Source organism: Kryptolebias marmoratus, linkage group LG13 (genome assembly GCF_001649575.2).
Source record: "Kryptolebias marmoratus isolate JLee-2015 linkage group LG13, ASM164957v2, whole genome shotgun sequence".
NCBI lineage: Eukaryota > Metazoa > Chordata > Actinopteri > Cyprinodontiformes > Rivulidae > Kryptolebias > Kryptolebias marmoratus.
The window spans coordinates 8923475-8942090 of NC_051442.1; the positions used below are offsets into that span (position 1 = coordinate 8923475).

Genomic DNA, 18616 nt, shown 5'->3' on the forward strand with positions numbered 1-18616 from the left:
TCTTTCTCTCTCTCTCCCCCCAGGGTGGGAGAAGCCCGTGTTTGCTTCTCAGAGAGGGGGTCCTTTGGGAAGAGTCACAAAGCGGTTCCCTGAGAGTGAGCGCGGAGCAGCGAGAGCTCATCCAGCGCTGGGTTGGACAGCACAGGGCTGAGGTAGAGGAGGGGAACGAGTGAAAAGAAGAAGAAAAGAAGTGTGAAACAAGGATGACATCTGATCCGGGTGCTGGCTGATCTTCTTTTTTTCTTCTCCCTCTCTGACAGCTCAAACTTTGGATTTCAGCGCACCGGGACTGACCTCTTTGCGCACAGAGCCAACCCTGCTTCCTTCCACCCCCTTTAAACGACTTTACGTCGCAGCTGAAGTATTCAGTCTGGATCCCCGTGCTCTTGTATGAATTTCCGCCCTCTCATCCACTCCCTCCTCGGGACTAGAGCCGGAGGAAGAGCGAGCGCAGCGCCTGATTCCAGGAGCGCATCTCCCCGAGCGCATTAGTCGGAGGCGAGGATCCACCGCGGGACAAGTGCGCAGCTGGGTGGACAGATTAGTAAACCCACCCAAAAAGAGACGAGGTAAAGCCTCGTAGGGTCTGTTCATGTTTGGGATCCAGGAAAGCATCCAGAGAAGCGGCAGCAGTCTGAAAGAGGAGCCGCTGGGAGGCATGAACGTCCGGAGCTGGATGCAGGGAAGCGGCGTACTGGACGCCAACACGGCCGCTCAGAGGTGAGCTCTGCCCGGGTTACAGATCGGAGGCTGTCTCCCCCCCCCCCCCCCCCCCCCCCCCCCCCCCCCCCCCCCCCCCCCCCCCCCCCCCCCTCCCGCCCCCNGAATGAGATGAAATCAAAGTGCTTAAAAAAGTGAAGACCCTACAGGCTGCTGCTGTCCCGAAAAATAAAAAAAGGACTTGTGCTTTTAAATTCTGAGGAGATAAATTGGGGAAGAGTTCAGGATCAGTTTACAGTTACTGGGAGCACGTGCTGGTCCAGATTTTTAAACAAAACCCTGTAGTTGTGATTAATGGAAAAACAAATCAAATGAATAAAATAATAAGTTCAGGTTTTTGAGTAAGAATATTTAGCTTTTTTCCCCTCTATAGAAAACTGTAATTCAATCAGAAAAGTAAAAAAAAAATATATATATGAATAAATTATGACCTCCTTTTTGCATGAACTTTTAATATTGAACTATTCGATTTATTTTATCTATATTTTTAGCTTTTCTCCCACCCTTCTCCTTTAGAAATTAACTATGTTCTAAATCGCGAAGAAGCGCGAGTTAAATAAATCACAATAAATTCCCACGAGCAGATTGAGTTCATCCCTTAAGGCCCCTGGCATATTTTTTTTGTAGCGTTTCCTTTTTAAAAAAAAAATCAAGAATTTTTATTATTAATATTATTACTATTATTCTAAAATTTTAAAAATAACTAAATAAATAATTGCTGGCTGTGCCTGAACGCGGCTCCTGTGTGTCCTGTGTGCAGCGGAGTGGGTCTGGCCCGGGCGCACTTCGAGAAGCAGCCGCCCTCCAACCTGCGCAAGTCCAACTTCTTCCACTTCGTCCTGGCTCTGTACGACCGGCAGGGCCAGCCCGTGGAGATCGAGAGGACCAACTTCGTGGACTTCATCGAGAAAGAGAAGGTGGGCGCAGAAAACACAACATGTCATGAAGAAAATGGGACCATTTTAAGCTCATCCGCAGGGCCCGATCTGCGTAAAGACCGCATGATAACATGTTATTATTATTATTATTATTATTATTATTATTATTATTATTATTATTATTATTATTATTATTATTATTATGCCTGAAGTCAGGAACACTCGTGTCCATTTGTTCCCCTGACATTCACCCTCCCGTCTTTGGACGCTTTAATTTACAGCCCAGTTCAACACAAACACTTGTTCTGTAAAAACAACAGCGCTGCAAACCTCCTCATCAATTATGACATCGCAATGCAGCGGCAGAATCCACTGTCGGATTTATTGGGCCCCCTCCAAACATAACTGCTAATTACAGAGGAATTAAAAAAAACTCCACAATAACGCAATGACTGCGAGAAATTACAAGGCTGCGCTTCTCCCACATGTTTTATTTCACCCGTGAATACTTTAGTAAGCCAACTCTACTGGCCTACAAGTGCAGAAAGATCTTTTTCTAATTTTTTTTTTTTTAAGAAATATTTTTTTAAAGTGCCCTAAATTTGAATAAACAGCTCGGTGTTTGTTGTGTGCGTTAAGGAGACAAGCGGTGAGAAGACCAACAACGGGATTCACTACAGGCTGCAGCTCCTGTACAGCAACGGTGAGTGGCACCCTGATCACAGTCCGCTTTCATTCAATCAGCTGCCTGATCAATAGGAAATATGCCCAAGGGCTGGGGGGGTGGGGGGAGGGAGGGTTATTTTGAGCTGTACTGTGGGGTGAATGAGGGAGGAAACGCTGCAGAGGAGCATCAGGCAGCCACAGCTTGTTTATGTCAGAGTTTCATGATACCTATTAGTCAAATTTCAGCGCAGCTGTTGCAGGCCATTTGTTGCAGCTCTGCGTCTTTATCACTGTCACTGTCCCTAAATTAGGCTGTCCAGCCTGAAAAAAAATGGGGCCCTGAGATGCAGGAAGAAGCAGCAGGAACATTGATACCTCAGCCAGAACTGAAGCAACAAATTGCAGCAACATGAGGCCTTCACTTGTTGCTGTTTAAAGTGTGTTGGCCCCGCTGATGATTAATCACTGCAGATGATTAAAACATGAAAAGAGGCTTCTTTTTTTATTCCAGTTATAGCCTTCATTGTTGCGCCACTTAAACACACTCATATGGCGTGAAAAAATTGCTCAACACTGAGACAAGAGTGTGGTTTATGCTCTGAATAAAGCCAGCTGACTCAGACATTTTAATTTCTCATTATGCAAGAGCGTCATAACGTTTACTTACAAAAAGGTTTAATTATAACTCTTTCTATTCCTTGAAAGAAAAAAAAAAAGTGTTTCAGATTTCATATGAGGGCAACTAACCTCTCCCCTCTATACAAGAAAGAGAAAACATCCATACACTGAGTTGTTGTATTTCATCAGGGTTTAATTAGAGGGGAAATTAATCAAAAAAGGGAAAAATTTAAAACTGTGAACAGTCTTATTTTGAGTGTGAAATTCCATCTGGAAAATACAGAAATTTTTGTAAAATCTTTTGCCAAGAACTGCAAGAATCAAAAGTTTCTTGCAAATTAATTTGACTTCATGTTTTTGTAACAGTTTGTTTTGTCTAATTCATGTAAAGTTGATCGTTTTCTTCCTCCTCTGGATCCCAACAGGCATCAGAACAGAGCAGGACTTTTATGTCCGACTCATAGACTCCATGACTAAACAGGTAAACACACACACACACTCGCACACACACTTATATTCACACACTGACAGGAGTCTGTCACCTCTCCTGTTACCTTCCTGACAATGAGCTGCTCCACTGATCCGCCGCCCTCCTCTTCCTCCTGCTCCTACTGTACTTTTACACACAGAGATGAGTGTTTATGTGTGTGCAGTATGTGGGTGGGGGCACACACACACTCACACACACCCTGCATGGCTGCGGGCATTTTTGCCTGTGCTTCTCTTGCTGTGATTAGAGCGAGGAGGCGGCGAGCGGGTGTTGAGGAACAGGAGCATAATGCTGCTGCTCGCAGTGGGAAGTGGCACCTCTGGGATTCTTTCTGCTGAGTGGGAAACATTTTCTGATCACATCCAATTTTGCTCCTAATGTTTTTGTTTTTATTTATGAGAGACAGAAAAAGAGTGCCAGGAAGAGTTAGGACAGAGAAAGTTTTTTTTGTTGTTGTTGTTTTTTGTTGCTGTTTTTGCCTCAGGTAATCAGTTAGAATTTAGACTGATTTTGACTTTTTTGCGGAGTGTGTGTGCATGTGTGGCAGGGTGTGAGGAGCCACTGAGCACTGAACACTCGCTAATGTGACTCCACGCCGGCTCTGACAGTCTCACATTACTGCTGCCACACTGCACCACATACTGTGTGTGTTTGTGTGTGTCTGGCAGGCCTGCGGGACCACACGGCTGCACAATAACACTGTTTAGCCTCGGCTCTACACACAGTTAGGCAAGTCTCTCTCACACACACACTCAAGAATGTCTAAGAAAATGAACATGCAGTTTTATTAAGCCTATAGGAACATTTAAAAAAATTGCTCAGTTGAGTGTTTGTATGAGCAGATCAGGATTTCCACAGTCGAGGTTTGGACTGAGTTTCGGCTGAAGGAATGGTTCAGATCTTTGGAAGTGCGGTTCTGTTGAAAGGTTATAAACAAATAATATCTTACCTGTTGTAAAAAGCTTTTTGATCGACCTCAGTTTGAACTCACTTCTAACTGGAGTGAAGACCTAATGGCAAGTCTAGGACCAAAGTGGATTTCAGAGCCATTTTAAACCAGTTGTAATCGCAAAAATCTCATTGGCATCAATTTCACATTCCAGTTATTCCATTAGAAACATTACAACGTTTCTGAATCAAGTGCCCCAGGCAGCACAGGAAGTGCTAAAGCTAGCTGCTGCCTTTTGTGCTTGCAAGAAACCGTAGATTTCTAAGCGAGTAATTTTACAATTTGAAACTGATGGCAATGTAAACGTTTAGAAAATGGTGCTTGCCTGAACGGTCGTGAAATTTTTTAGACCGAACTTTTGCTTCATTTTATTTATTTCACGCATCTAATTTAAAAAAATAACAATTATTATTTCACCAACACAAAAGTGTGACAAACCTCAACAAATTTACACACAATTTATGCATGAAAGGGGAGCAGAGGAAAGAAAAAATGGACAAATCTGCTCCTTTCCTAACGATAGACAACAAATTCCACATAGCCTGTTTATCAATATTTGCTTTAGGCTTGCTTTAAGACAACAACAGTCTATTTTGGTCATGACCTCGCTACACTAGCTGTTAGCTCTGGTCAGAATTAAACTCTAATTCTCCAAACTGATGCAGCTCAAAGCGCTATCTGCAACAAGTAAGATATTTATAGCTCATAACCTTTTCACAGAACTTCACTTTAAAAGTTCTGAAGTATCACTTTAAGGTTTGGCTACACAATGAATGGGAGTCAGTGCAATGTCCTAATAAGGCCTGTGTGTGTGTGTGTGTGAGATTCCCAGCATTAGAGGAATGGAACATTAACAGGTGGCCGAACCAAAACAGCCGTGCGGTCTGGCTTTGTTGGTCAGTGATGTCATGGCCGCTGTCTTTCTAACTCCACACACTTGTTCCTGCTCATTGTTGTCCTGCCAAACAGGAAAAGTGAAGCCGCTCTGCTCATGGGTCTCATCATACAGCTGAAGACAAGAGAAAAACATAGCTTGATTTAGTCAAATTCAAAATACACGCCAATATTTATTTATTTCCACCACAATTGACAAAAAGCCTTTGAAATACACTCCAACAGCTGGGAAAAAACACAATTTTATTGTTCTTAAATGATCTCTTTGTCTCAAAACTCCATGAATTATGCAAAAAAATTGAGCTGGCTTTTTTCTATATGATGCTATAAGATAAAGATTTTATTTTATTTTGAATGACAGTAAAGTCAGACACATACACTCACTCATATACTGCTTCCAAAGGCCAATTAACCAATCAGATGTAACATTTTTTTACAAAACAAATGAAAAAAAAATCCAATTTGCAATCCACTCATTGTGTGGCTGTTGAATTTGTGTTACATTTTAAAAGAACAACAACCTAAAACTCTCATTAAATAGATGTGTTTTGTTTATCAGCTTTTGACAAACTGGATCTCCCAGAGGAGCATCAGAAGTCAAACACCAGCAGCTTCTCACGGTGAGATCAGTTTAGTCGCGGCTGCTTCCACAGAGACGGTCTGTTAATCTCAGCGGTCTAGACGCGGCTGCAGCAGCAGCATTCTTTAAGGACTGTTAAAGTCCAGAAATAGAAGAAGATAAGAGAGGATGGGGGCGAAACAGTTGCAGTGAGGTATAACGCGCTCACTGCCACGCTGGATAAACGGCATGGACCACATGGGATTTAGGCGCTGAAGACAAGTGCTGCAAATGTTTCTCTCAGAATGCGGAACGTAAAACCCCTGTGGAAGATAACTCACTGTTTCAGAAAGGCTGAAGGCCGAGACCTGCGGGGAAAACACAGGAACCAGAGGACAGGCAGGTGGTCTGGAACTGACTCAGCATTCACACTGCTGTTCTCCTCGTTTTTATTTCCCTTATGTTTTTTGCAATCTAACTACTTTGTGCTATTTTAGTTGTTCATATATAAAAAAAATCATTCAGCTCGTACATGAGATGGGTGTTTTGATGGTTTTTGTAGATCTTAAATTTTTCAAAATACTTAACTTTATTTGCAAATGCTTTCCCCATAGGACATTGAGATCTCTTCAGTTCCTTCAAAAACATTCCTCTCTTTGAAATCTGCTTCATCATGCTGCCTCATTTTTTTGTCTTTTATACTACTTTTGACATTTAGCTGCCGTTTTCCTACTTTTAGCTCATATCTAGTCTTTTGCTACTTCTAACCTTCAGCTAACTTTTAGCTTCAGCTAACTAGCTTCTAGCTGCCATTTTTCTACTTTTAGCTAGCCTTCTGTTAATTTTAGCTTTTAGCTATCCATTTGCTACTTTTAGCTTTTAACTAATATATATACTTTTGTTTTGTTATTTTTAGCTTGTGTTTTGCTCCTTTTGTCTTTAACAACGCAGTTTCAGCTTCTTCAATTAGCTCTCAGCATTCACACTGCAGTTTTTGAAAAAAAATCAGTTTCTCTCTAGTTTTACACCCATTTTATGTGATTAACTCGATACAATATACTTTTGATGACTCAATATTGAGCGTATGGATGTTTTCTCATCACTAAAACTAATAGATGGTGCTCAAAGAGTGGACCTAACTTGTGTTTGAAGGAGTCAGGTGTAGTTTTGCTCATATGTCCTGTTTTGTAACGTGTCTGAACAATGTGTGGAAAGTAGAGGAAGCTGTAACATGTGGCACTTATAGCTGGTACCTATTTCTGTTATTGTTCTATTTTTATTGCTGCTTTGTGTTTGAGCGCTCACTGTGTTAAGCGGAGGACACGATCATGTCCTGGTCTTCAGAAGCATCGTTGATCACTGCTCTCTGTCCCACAGAATAAAGCGTCTGTCACCGTGGCCCTGCCGGATCACTTTTAGCTTACAAGTCAAACTGACACTAACGCAGGAGGAAGTGTGTTCCCTGCTCGACGGCTCCTTGTTTACATGCCGCACATGTCACGTCGCTTCAAAGGCGCAGGCGAGAGCAGCAAAGATACGGTGTGAAAGGCCCGGTGAGGCGGAGAAAAGGAGGAGACAGAGGTGGGGAAAGCAGATGAAAGAAGAGGAGAAGAGCAGGGAAAGTGACAGAGATGACAAGAACATGGGCAAGAACCTGTCAAAGAGGGGAGCTCAGATATTCTATGCAAATGATTTTTAGCATTGTCAGATGTTTGTTTTTTTGTTGGTTTTTTTTTCCACAAGAAGATCCAGATCTCTCTGGTTACCAAGCAGGACAGAGTTAACAAGAAGTCTTTCTTTCATGAGTCCTCACAGAGTAAGAAGCTGCACCTCTCCTGAAGTCCAAACAAAACCGAAACAGACTAAAGACTGTTGGCAAAGATCAAGATGTGTCAAGAAATGACAAAGAAATGAGTCGGCTGGATATGATTCCGAAAAGAACAACAGAATTTACCTGTTTGTTTTCATCAATTATTTGTAGGGACATTATTCATTCTGGCAGGATTTGCACAAAGCAGGGATGTTTTTAACGCCTGCTGCTGAAAGGCGAATGCGGGCAATTATGCTTTTACCTACATCTGTGTGTGTGAATAACTTTTGGAGTCAACCTAATTCAAGATGGCTGCCACAGCCAGCTGATCTTAAAAACTTAAAAATGTTGACACTAGCAGATTACGCAGGGTCTAGAATTTTACCATTAACTTTAGCAATCAACTCTGTTAGCAGACAGGTTTTAATAAAACTTACAAAATTGAATGTAAGCCTACAATCCAATTTAAGATGGCCACCACAGCCAACTAACCTTAGAATTCACAAAAACGACCATAACTCCAATTTTACAGATATTAAGCTAAAATTGGGTGTGGTAGTAGCTAACAGTCTTTCACAACACATAATCCAAGAGCTAACAAATCATGCAATATGACATGAGAGTGTGTATAAAGTTATTTTTAAGGTTTAACCAAAATGGCCAGAATTCCATCATTTCTCAACACAAGACGATCTTAGGATAAAAATCTGGCATGAAAGGCAGTGGGTGAAATGCATTTTTTCAAGCAATGCTAGGCCTTTATTTTATTTGTTTTTCAGCACTACTAAATAGTACAAGTCATCTGAATTTACTCCCAAAGAATGAATAGAAGTATTGAGACCCATTAAAAAGTAATATTTACTTATGTGTTAAAGACAACAAATCAGGAGTTGGTACTATTTCCTAAATTCTTAAAGAAATGTCTGTTAGACGGGTGATTTTATAGTTTAGATGTTGCAGACATGTTTCATCTGTGTGTCAACATTTCAGCTTTGCCTGAGGTCATTTAAAATGTTTTCGGTCTGGATAACTGTTTGTTGTGTTTTCTGGATCCACTCAGTGTTTTGGAAAAGTTAGCCTAGCGTTAGCCGAGCCTGCATGTTGTTCCAGTTTCTGCTTTAAGCTTATATTAGTTTTGCTTCATGTTACACATCATGCTAGCGTTGCCCGGGTGTTCACATCTCCCCTCCCGAGTCCCGGACCACCAAGAGCCTCTCAGGCTCCACATTTATGTGTCGATACATTTTCAGCAGAGTGTGTGTGTGTGTGTGTTGCATGCGTGGAAAATTATAACTGACAAGAGCCCAGGTTCTGAAACACATGGGGTCTCCAGTTCCAGAAAACACAGAAGGTCCCAGAGACAGCATGCTATTAAAATGAAAAGCTTTAGGCTACAGCAGTGTGGCCCCCAGACTGCTGCTCTACATTAATGCTGCGTCTATCCAAGCTATCTTCTGGGGGCCATGTAGGAGCAAGTTCTACAAATGAGGGTCTCTGTCTCTGTCGGTCTTTGCTCACGCTGGAGCCCCATCAGGATCACGCAGGCCTGGGGGCCCCTTGAAGGACAGTCCTGTCTCTTTCAACATTTGTGCAAAACACCTTTTTTCCTGGTCTGTGCCTGTATGAAACTTCACTCAGTTTTATAGTCTATAATTGTTTTTTATTAAATCACAAATAATAACTCCTCATAATGGTGTCACTAATAAGTTGAGTCATGTCTCTAAAAAAAAATAAACACAAAAAAACAACGAAATTGTTTAGACTTTTCGTGAAAGGGAAATACTTTTAGGTTTAATTAAGGGAATTAAAAAATGTTTCAGGAAGAATACACTTTATTATCTTTAATGTAATGAAATATTGTCTGCTGCCTTGCAAGTCAAAGTTTTAAAGAAAGACCTTATGTGATCTATTAGTGCTCAGTGTCTGTGTTGGAGATGACCTTCAGCTTTTTACCAAATATTAGCTCAATATCTGGCTTGACTCAGAGCCATTTTTGTGTTTTGCTAAAGCCAGTTAGCTGTGGCAGCCATCTTGAATCAAGTTGATTCCAAAAGTTAATCAGTTATTGATATACATCCAGTGCTTACGTTCTGAATGTTTCATTTAAGCCCATCCAGTGGTTCAGGATTCCTTTTGACAAATGAACACACACAGACACAGGCAATTACATGCTTACCCGCCTTTCATTGCAACATGGCCTTCGTATATTACACTGTTAGGAGCTGCTAAGCTTTTACCACAGGAACTTAATCGACTAATGTTTACCTGATGGCAGAAGAGAAATCTGACTCTGAGCTGAAGATTATTACAAAAGACAGAGAAACTTCTTGGCTGTTTCTTGAGAAAAGTGAGCTTGTCACTCAGTGAGACTCTCTGCAGCTCAGAATGACAGATCAAACAGACTGGAATAGACCAAAGACAGACACGGCGTGCGTACAGATTGATGGATAGCTTAGTGGTGTATGACTTTATGCCTGAGCTTTACTCTGAGCTTCCTTACACAACCACGAGCGTTGTATAATGGAAGCAGTTGACACCTTAGCTGGAGTGGGTTTTCAGCAGCAGAAAGTGTGGCCGTTATGAGTACACAACCTAATTTTCTGTCAGACTTCTGAGATTCACCTTCTCAGCACGGCAGCTGATGAGAAGGGGATTGTTTTTTTCGTCCTAAAATAAGCTGTGTGTGTTTGAGTGTGAAGGGGGTAACAGACGGCCCGTGTCGAGACAAAGGGTGTGAGTGTGTTATGGTGTTAGTGACGAGCAGTGCACTCTTTGACACAAAGTGGGAACTAACCTGTTAACCTCAGCAACAACACTTTTCCTCTCTTCCTGTTATCATGCAAAAGAGGGAAAATAAGTGAAATAAGTGCATCGAAAACAGCTACAGAATAAAAAAAGACTCAAAAAAAATTTGCTCAGTTTGACATTGTGTTTTCAAAATGTTATCATCACTTCACACTCGTTCGGTTGATGCAGGGTGCAGTGTACTGACAAAAATGCAAATCTGTTTTTATGCATGCATGCACCAGTGCAGGCAGTGAGTGGCGCATTCTAGCAAATCTGAGCTACAATGTAGATTCTTCACCTGTAAGATTATGTGGCGTTTCACTAATGATTCCGAGTTATTTTTCACAATTTCCTTTTTAACATCTGATATAGAAAATTAGAGGATGGGCATTTTAAGTTAAAACACTCTTCAGACGTGTTTGTAATTATTCAAATATTCAAACCACCATCCTGGTCCCGTCCACCTACCAGCCACTACTCCAAACATAGGATCAACTCACAGCAATTTATGCTTCTCACAACACATTCTTATTTCATCCTGTAGTCATGCAGGGATAAGTAATATAGCACGACAAATGTCAGCACAACAACAAACCAACTTCATGTCTTTCTTGTTGTAGAGAGCTCTTTGAATGCCCTCAGCTTGGGGAAATAAAGTTTAACTCTGAACAGATTAACAAGTTAACAGGCAGACTGAATGAAGCCCAGACATGCTAAATCAACTCCAAACTCCAACATTTCAGTCATTTATGTAAACGCTATTTTAGAAACTTTTACACCACCACCAAGTTTACATTACACTGTTTTTTTAAATCAGAAAAACTATAGATATTTGTGTTAGAAGTGCCCCAGGCTGCACTCAGACTGCCATGGCTAGCTGCTGCTGCTGTTTGTGCTTTTAAATAACTATAGTATTCTATGTAAATAGCTATGTAATGCAAAATTGGTGGCAATATAAAGGTTCATAGAATTGCATTTGCATAAACTATAAATTACTGGTGGAATCAAGATACCAGAATTGCAAGAGACCGACATCGATTCTGGTATTGGATATGGAGACAATGTAGAGATTGTCATGTGTGCACTTCTCATAAACTTGCAGAAAAAGACTGCTGCAGGGTGGCAGCTGCAAACTCTCGGGCTATTGACATTGTTTGCTTCTAGTAAAGCAAAGACGTTTTAGAATAAAATCTCTACTGGAGAGGAGATCAGCCTGGAAGTTTTGACTGATTACTATGCGGAGAAATTTACTCCAGGCAATGATGACTGCTGTCTGGAGACAATTGCTCAGGCTGACTTGTTTGTGTCAGCAATGTGTGCTGTAATTCAGTGTGATTCAATATATACACCTATTACTGCCACTGAAGTTGCTACCCTCATGAGAGCAATGAAGAAAGGCTGCTGCCCTGTAACGGATGGCGCTATGGCTGAGTATCTCCTTTACGCCCCCTCCTCTGATCTTTTCAGCCTTCTGACATGATGAACATTTGTTTTTGGTTCAGTGTGGGTCCTGAAATCTTTACCATTGGAACTCTTGTGCCTATTTTGAAGAAACCTCACTGTTACTTTTCTCTACTGAACAATGGCCTATAACAATCTCTTCCACGTTTGCAAAACTCTTGGAGATGATTATCCGGTACCATTGCAAGAATCATGAGTTCAGTGACCTTCAGTTTGGTTTTATACAAGGTCTTGGAACTGATGTTGCAGCCTTACTTGTGTTTGATGTTATTTCTCATTGCAACTATGAATGTGCCCCTGTCTACACCTGTCATTACCATTCTTGCTTGATGTATACTATAGAGATCTAATGAATTGTGGCATTGTGATCCATAATGTAAATTATAATGTATTCTGCTATGCGGATGACATTTTGCTGGCAAGTCTTACTGTGACGGGGCTACAGAAGCTTGTGGATGTTGCCAATGATGTCATCTCCTGACAAGGTCTCTGCTTTAATCAGTATGCTGTGCCTTCAGCAAGTGTTCTTTAGCTGAAAAGCCATCATGGGTCAAGTGTCTGCAAGCTCAAAGTGGACAGCGACATCACGTACATCTTTGTACATCCAGACAAGAGGATAAAGGCCTGCAGAGCGTTGGTCTCCAACCGAAGGGACTGGCTTCTGCGATGATGGTCTGTCGCTGAGAGACCGGTGATACTGTACAGAACGTGTTGCATTTATATGGACACCCCCCCCCCCCAAGTGATGCTTATCAAGCAATCATTGGGCATTCACAGACATTGTCACAACATTGTGTTGATGGATGCTTTACACATGAATGATATTCAGTCCTCAATCCACATCGTTTGTCTGTAGACCCTAAGAAATGCTTTAAGGAGTCAGTTGTTGGTTCATATAAATTTAGTGAGTATGTCGTGAGTCATCTGATTGACCCTTGGGGGGCACTCTCTCAGGTGACAGCACTGTGTCTTGAACTTGGCCTCTTTGGGATGCACCTTCTTTTTGCGGATGATACCAGTGGCTTGTAAAGGAAACTGCAGAGGTGGAGATGCAGCAGTGGGGTTGTGGACTCAATCAGACAATTATTGATGATCTGTGATTCTTGTCCTTGTTTTTAATGATTTTATCTCTCTACTTTAGAGGTCAATAAAATTATTTTATTCTATAAACCTATGAACTTTGAGACTGGAGTTGTTTTAAGATGGCAGCAATCCACTTTTTTTTTTACCTCACTTAAACTAGTCATCAGCTAGTCAATCTGGTCAGCATTAAACTCAAAGTAATTTAAAGAACTATTTACAGTGTTAGCTAATAATTGCTCATAACATTTTCATGACATCTACTTAAAAAAAATTAGAACTATCCCTTTAAACAAACAAAACCATTGTGTGGTTGATAAGCTATCCTACTAAGATACATTGTTGTTTTTTTAAATCTACAAACACTTTATGTTAACATAACAGTTTACACAAGTGGACTACCAGTTTTCCATGAAAATGCACTAAAATATGTTTTTCTTTCCTCCTCTGTCTCCCTTTCAGCCGATTGTTTATGAAGGCCAAGATAAGAACCCAGAGATGTGCCGAGTGCTGCTGACACATGAGATCATGTGCAGGTGAGACGAGACTCTTCACATCTTTTGCAAAATCTTCCTCCTCTTTTTTTTTACCTCCACAACACTTTGCCAGGCTCTGTTCACACAAACACTGATATTTTGGTAAACAAGCTTTTACTTCACACCTTTCAACAACATGCAAATGGCGTTTTTGGTGAGATAAACTGAGATTGTTAAAAATTCTTTTTCAAGGTGAAGATTTTGAAAATTCAGGATTTGGGGGGAAACGATGAGACAAATTCAGACACACCATTAATTTGTATTGTGAGCTTTTACTAAAAACCACAACAAGAATACGAGTTACCTGGAAAAATATGTCCCAGTTTTATCACCATTAAACTTTACTCATGTCCTAAAAATATTAATTACAAAAAAGAAATAGTAAATGGTGCCAAATTAAAACAAACAGTAGTTTTTAAGTTGAATACCTAACCATGCTTGGGATCATGGCTAACTGATTCAACTTTTGTTTTTGACCCGTTGTTGATTTGGACTTTATTGCAACCTATTGATTTTACAAATGTAATTCAGCATTTTATTTTAATTTAATTTAATTTTATTGCTTTCTGCTTTTCTGATTGGATGAAGATATTTTTTTAAATGAAGGAAAATATATGTATCTGCTTCAAAAAATACCTAAAGTAGTCTCATTGAGGTTTTAAGGGATTGACATACTTGATGAAGCAAACGTGCTCATACTCACACAGTATTTGGGTCTATTGTTTTATAATCCAACCTAATAGGTGGAGATGAAAGAAGAAAAGGGATTTCTCACCAGGAATTTGATGTAGTTTTTATTGTCCTTGTGGTTCCTGAGTGATAAATTATTTGATTGTGGGCATGATCAATCTCAAACAGCATTTCCAACAAACAAGAGTCCATGTCGTTTTTCTTCTTCTGTGGTTGTCTTCTTTGTCTTTTGTGTGTTTGGCACCACCTTTTGAAGGGAAGTTTTATCGCAAATTCATTGTGAGAGTAACAGTTCACTCAGTCCCACAACTCTCTGCTGAGAGACTCAGGTAAAAACAGGTAAAGATGGCAAAAATAACATCATGTAAGTTTAGCGCCTGAGCACACACAGAAACATGAATTAGGTCTTAATCTGCAGAAACCAATCTTTCTTATTCTGTCACCCTCATTAAACCTCCCACCCCCCTCACACATTCACACACTCTCGGTCACATACAAATGAAGGCAGATATGTTGAGCAACATTAGTTTGGGCTCTCATGGTTGTTGCTTTAATTATAACCTAAAGATGAATTTCTTCTAAAGTAGGTTGGGAGAAAAAGAAGCCTATTTATAGAAGCATTTTACCATCCTATCCTATACAATAGACGATGTGTGTGTGTGGAAACAGGAGCCGTTTGTGTGTGCATATGTGTCTGTATGACGCCTGGTTAATTAGGACACAGAGAAACTCATTAGTCAATCTGAACTCTTCTGTTGTTCTGTGGCTAACAAATGGGCCTCCTTCCACAATCTGACTATAAAATATAAGCAGAGACTAACACACACACACACACACACACACACGTGCACGCATATATAAAAACACAAAGAAGTATGCATATGCACGCACAGGCCTCCACAGCACAGTTATAAAAATTCAAATTTAGCACATGAATTAAGTTGTTCTTATTCCTTGACCTTGTCACTGAACAATTTTTAACTATAACAATATAAATTGGGGTTCATCTATATGCGCAAGCAGGGATTTCAGCGGTGAAATCATAATATTTTATTCTATAGCTCACTGAATATTCCTCAGGCTGCTTAGCTGCAGAGCCTAATGAAATATTGATGAAAATTCTGCAGTGATTTACAAGGAATTTAGAAATAAACTGCATTTGGCAACATATTTTACTCTAACGTATTGTTGTTCATCACGTGGAGAATAAATTGTGGACACAAATTTAGCACGAATGAATCTTGAGCAATACGTGGTCTCCACGCCGCGCTGTGACAGTCGTAGGGGATTATTCTACTCTTTCCTCTGAGGGAGCAGCAGTGCAGAGAGGAGGACCTCTTCCATCAACGTAAACACGAGTCTTTCTGCAACAGCAGCCGAGGACAAAGTTACGGCTGTTGCATCAAGTTCTTAGATGCTGATCCTGCAGTGGGAGCTCCACACAACGCTGAATGTGCGCTCGCAGAAAAAAAAAAAAGCTCAGGGTGTCCATTAATCAATGCAGCTTGTTGTCACGGTGGTGTGATTAGCCACATGTTCTGGGCCAATCTGCCACCTCACAGAACTGGTTGAAGCTCTGGCACAAATAGGTGGAAAAAAAAATGTTTCCCTCAGAAATTGAGATTTTTATTTCAGCAATCTATCAAAAAATTTATAGTCATCTCAGTATCAGTGTTGCAAAGGACGGCTTGGACTCTCACTGCCCTGGAGGTCTAAACTCAGTTAAGGTAACTGTGAGATGCTGGAGCACACAGGAAGTGTTGTGAGGATTGTGATGACAGAAGAAACAGAGAGGAGTCAGAAAAGGGATTTCATTTGGCGCAGATGATGTCATCAATGCAATATTCAGTAATAAGAATTCCATATTTGTCCTAATATTGAGCAGCCCTAATGATATTGCTGTTTTTGAGGAAAGGCTTGCCTATTTCTGCAAAACCACATTCTGTACATGTCACACAACAAGATCTCATTAGAACATCTGAAAGCTGCAGTGTTCAACAGCAGAAGACAATGTGATTTTAGAATAAAGGATAAAAAAATATGTCAGTCAGTTGTCTCTTTACACATTTCTGCTAATGTCTCAATGAGTGATGATGTGGATGTTTGTAATCCTACAACATCATCATGTAATGCTGTTGACTCAGACCAAAGTGTTTAAAGAGTTGAGAGGGAATCCATGGAAACTGTTAATTAGGTGACATTATATTTTGTTATGCATCTACTTAATCACTTATTTTTTTTAATTTTCTGCATTTTTCCCATTTTCTGTTCCTTGTGTTTCTACTATGCTGCAACTAATGAATGGTTAGGGGTTGGAGTCAGAAATAAACTGGTGGGGTGAGAAAATAATGCGGTCCTACAAGTTACACATTTTTCACACTTGTGACCTGCAGTTCCTGTCAGCTGCTGTCCTAAACAAAACAACAGACACTGTGGAACTACAAACATTTCTGTTAAGGAGTTTTCTGTCAGGACTGGGCTGCAGTACAACAACATGCCTCTGTGGTGTTTATGTTAAACTGGTCTGACACAGGGTGGCACAGCAGGGCAGTGGTTAGAACTGGTGCCTCTCAGTGCGAAGGTTGCAGGATCACCTCCTGGCCTGAGGCTTTTCTGGGTGGAATTAGCATGTTCTCACTGTGAATGCATGGGTTTTCTCCAGGTACTCTGGTTTCCTCCAGCAGACCAATAACATGCATGTTAGGTTCACTGATAACTCTAAGCTGTTCTTAGATAAGAGTGTGGTTGGTCATTTGTCTCTATATGGACTTGCAATCTGTCCAGGGTGGACAGTGACTGCTGCAGATAGAAAGGAGGAGTGGGTAAAGAAGATAGATAGTTTGAGACATTAAAATTGACAAGACAATTCACCTTTAGAGCTACAACATTACAAAATGTCAACAAGTTCTCACTACACTGGATAGTTTTACAAACAGATATTTTCTGTTGCACCTCCTATCCATACCCAGATGGAGTTTTGGTGAGAAAAACAGATCATAGAAACAAACAAAACAAAACTGGTTTTGATGTCTGTGTGGACAGGAAACAAAGCTGTTCAGAAATGATGTAGCAGTCTATTTCTTACATGCACACTGTCACTCAGGGCCCCAGGAGCTCAAACAGTAATACCACCTTTACCTTTTTGTTTTCAGCATCTTTCTCACCTTATCCTGATCCTTTCACCATTGAATTTCAATCATGTGGTGAAATAGTTATTAACTGACAAGAAATTGTAAATGATATCAATGAAAAATACAAGTTTTGTGAGAATATTTAGCCAAGCAAAGCATGTTTTTTTTCTCTGTTGTTTGAAATGTCGCTAATATCGACGTTCTCTCCGTCTAGTGGCACGGCATGGGTATTACAGCATTTGTGTTGTAACACCTGGCCGAAAAAAAAAAATATATAAATGAACAGAAAAATGTCTGTTGAAAAAAATGTTCAGAGCAGTTTAGAAAGGGCTTTAATTTATTTAAACAGTGAGAAGTGATGCAGCATGGTGACAACTTTTTCTCCACAGGTTAATGCAATAAAAATGAGAATATATATTTTTAAAAAGGCTGTTTCTGCATTTGATGTAGTGTAGAAATTTTGGAATGATTTGCATATAATTCCAACTCTTTTTTTTTTTTTTTGCTTATTTCAAAACCAAATGCTTTTTTGAATAAAGTTGTGTGTTGCCTAGTTTTTAGAGTGTAAAGTTTGATCATCTTGGTTCTTTTTATTGTTGCCTTGGTAGCTTTTATTCATATTCATTGACACAAGTAAGAGAAATAAATACATTTGAGAGGCAAACACCTTTTGGCATCTTTCCTAATACATAACAAAAAAAAACTTTATTGCTATTGAGCAATTCATCAATTTGACAATTGATTCTATTTAAAACAAGTGAAATATAATCTCCAGGAGACTTTTGTTAAAAAAGGTAGTTGATTACAAGAATCCAAAGCATTAGAAGTGCTACATTACCCCCATCCAACTCCTTGTTTTACTTCCCATCACCCTTCCAGTTATACCATCTTCCTCTCTCCTCTTAAACATAAACATATCCCTTAATCTCTGCTCTTCATCTGCCCCAGCCACTCCTCCCTCCTTTGGTCTCAGCTCTCCTCGTTTGCTCGTTTCCTTATCTCGCCGCTCGTATTCATCTCCTAACTTCTCACTGATGCCTCGCTGTTCTCCGAAGGTTTCCGCTCGGTGACCCAGTTCACAGCGCAGCAGAAAGCAAATGGCAGAGAGAGCTGAAAGAGCGGCGGATAGAAGCAGATAGTGGAGACAATGAGTAAGGTGTAATGTGTCAGTCCTCTTCTTTCTACCTCTGCCATCTGTGACAGTGGGAAACCTGAGATGTCTCCCCTTCATCTTCTTCCCACCCAAACTCCTTTTCTCCTGCTCATCCTCCCTCTCTCCTCCCCTTCTTTTATTTTATTTTTTTCACTCCCACGCTTACCCTTTCACTCTTTTATTGCCGCTCCCCC

The 18616-nt window shown here is 40.4% G+C and overlaps 1 protein-coding gene across 3 annotated transcripts in view; it reads left to right on the plus strand.

Moving 5' to 3' along the window:
• LOC108238991 (transcription factor COE1-A) overlaps positions 1 to 18616 on the plus strand; it is an 88346-nt gene continuing 69730 nt past the window's right edge. The window contains exons 1-6 of one of the 3 annotated variants that reach the window (XM_017421405.2): positions 1 to 152; positions 261 to 720; positions 1481 to 1637; positions 2238 to 2301; positions 3308 to 3363; positions 13375 to 13448. In XM_017421405.2, coding sequence (XP_017276894.1) covers positions 593 to 720; positions 1481 to 1637; positions 2238 to 2301; positions 3308 to 3363; positions 13375 to 13448 — 479 coding nt within the window. In that variant the 5' untranslated portion in view covers positions 1 to 152; positions 261 to 592. Of the gene's footprint in view, positions 721 to 1480; positions 1638 to 2237; positions 2302 to 3307; positions 3364 to 13374; positions 13449 to 18616 lie in introns of all 3 variants that reach the window. The other 2 variants (XM_017421404.2, XM_017421407.2) reach the window with 2 other exon arrangements.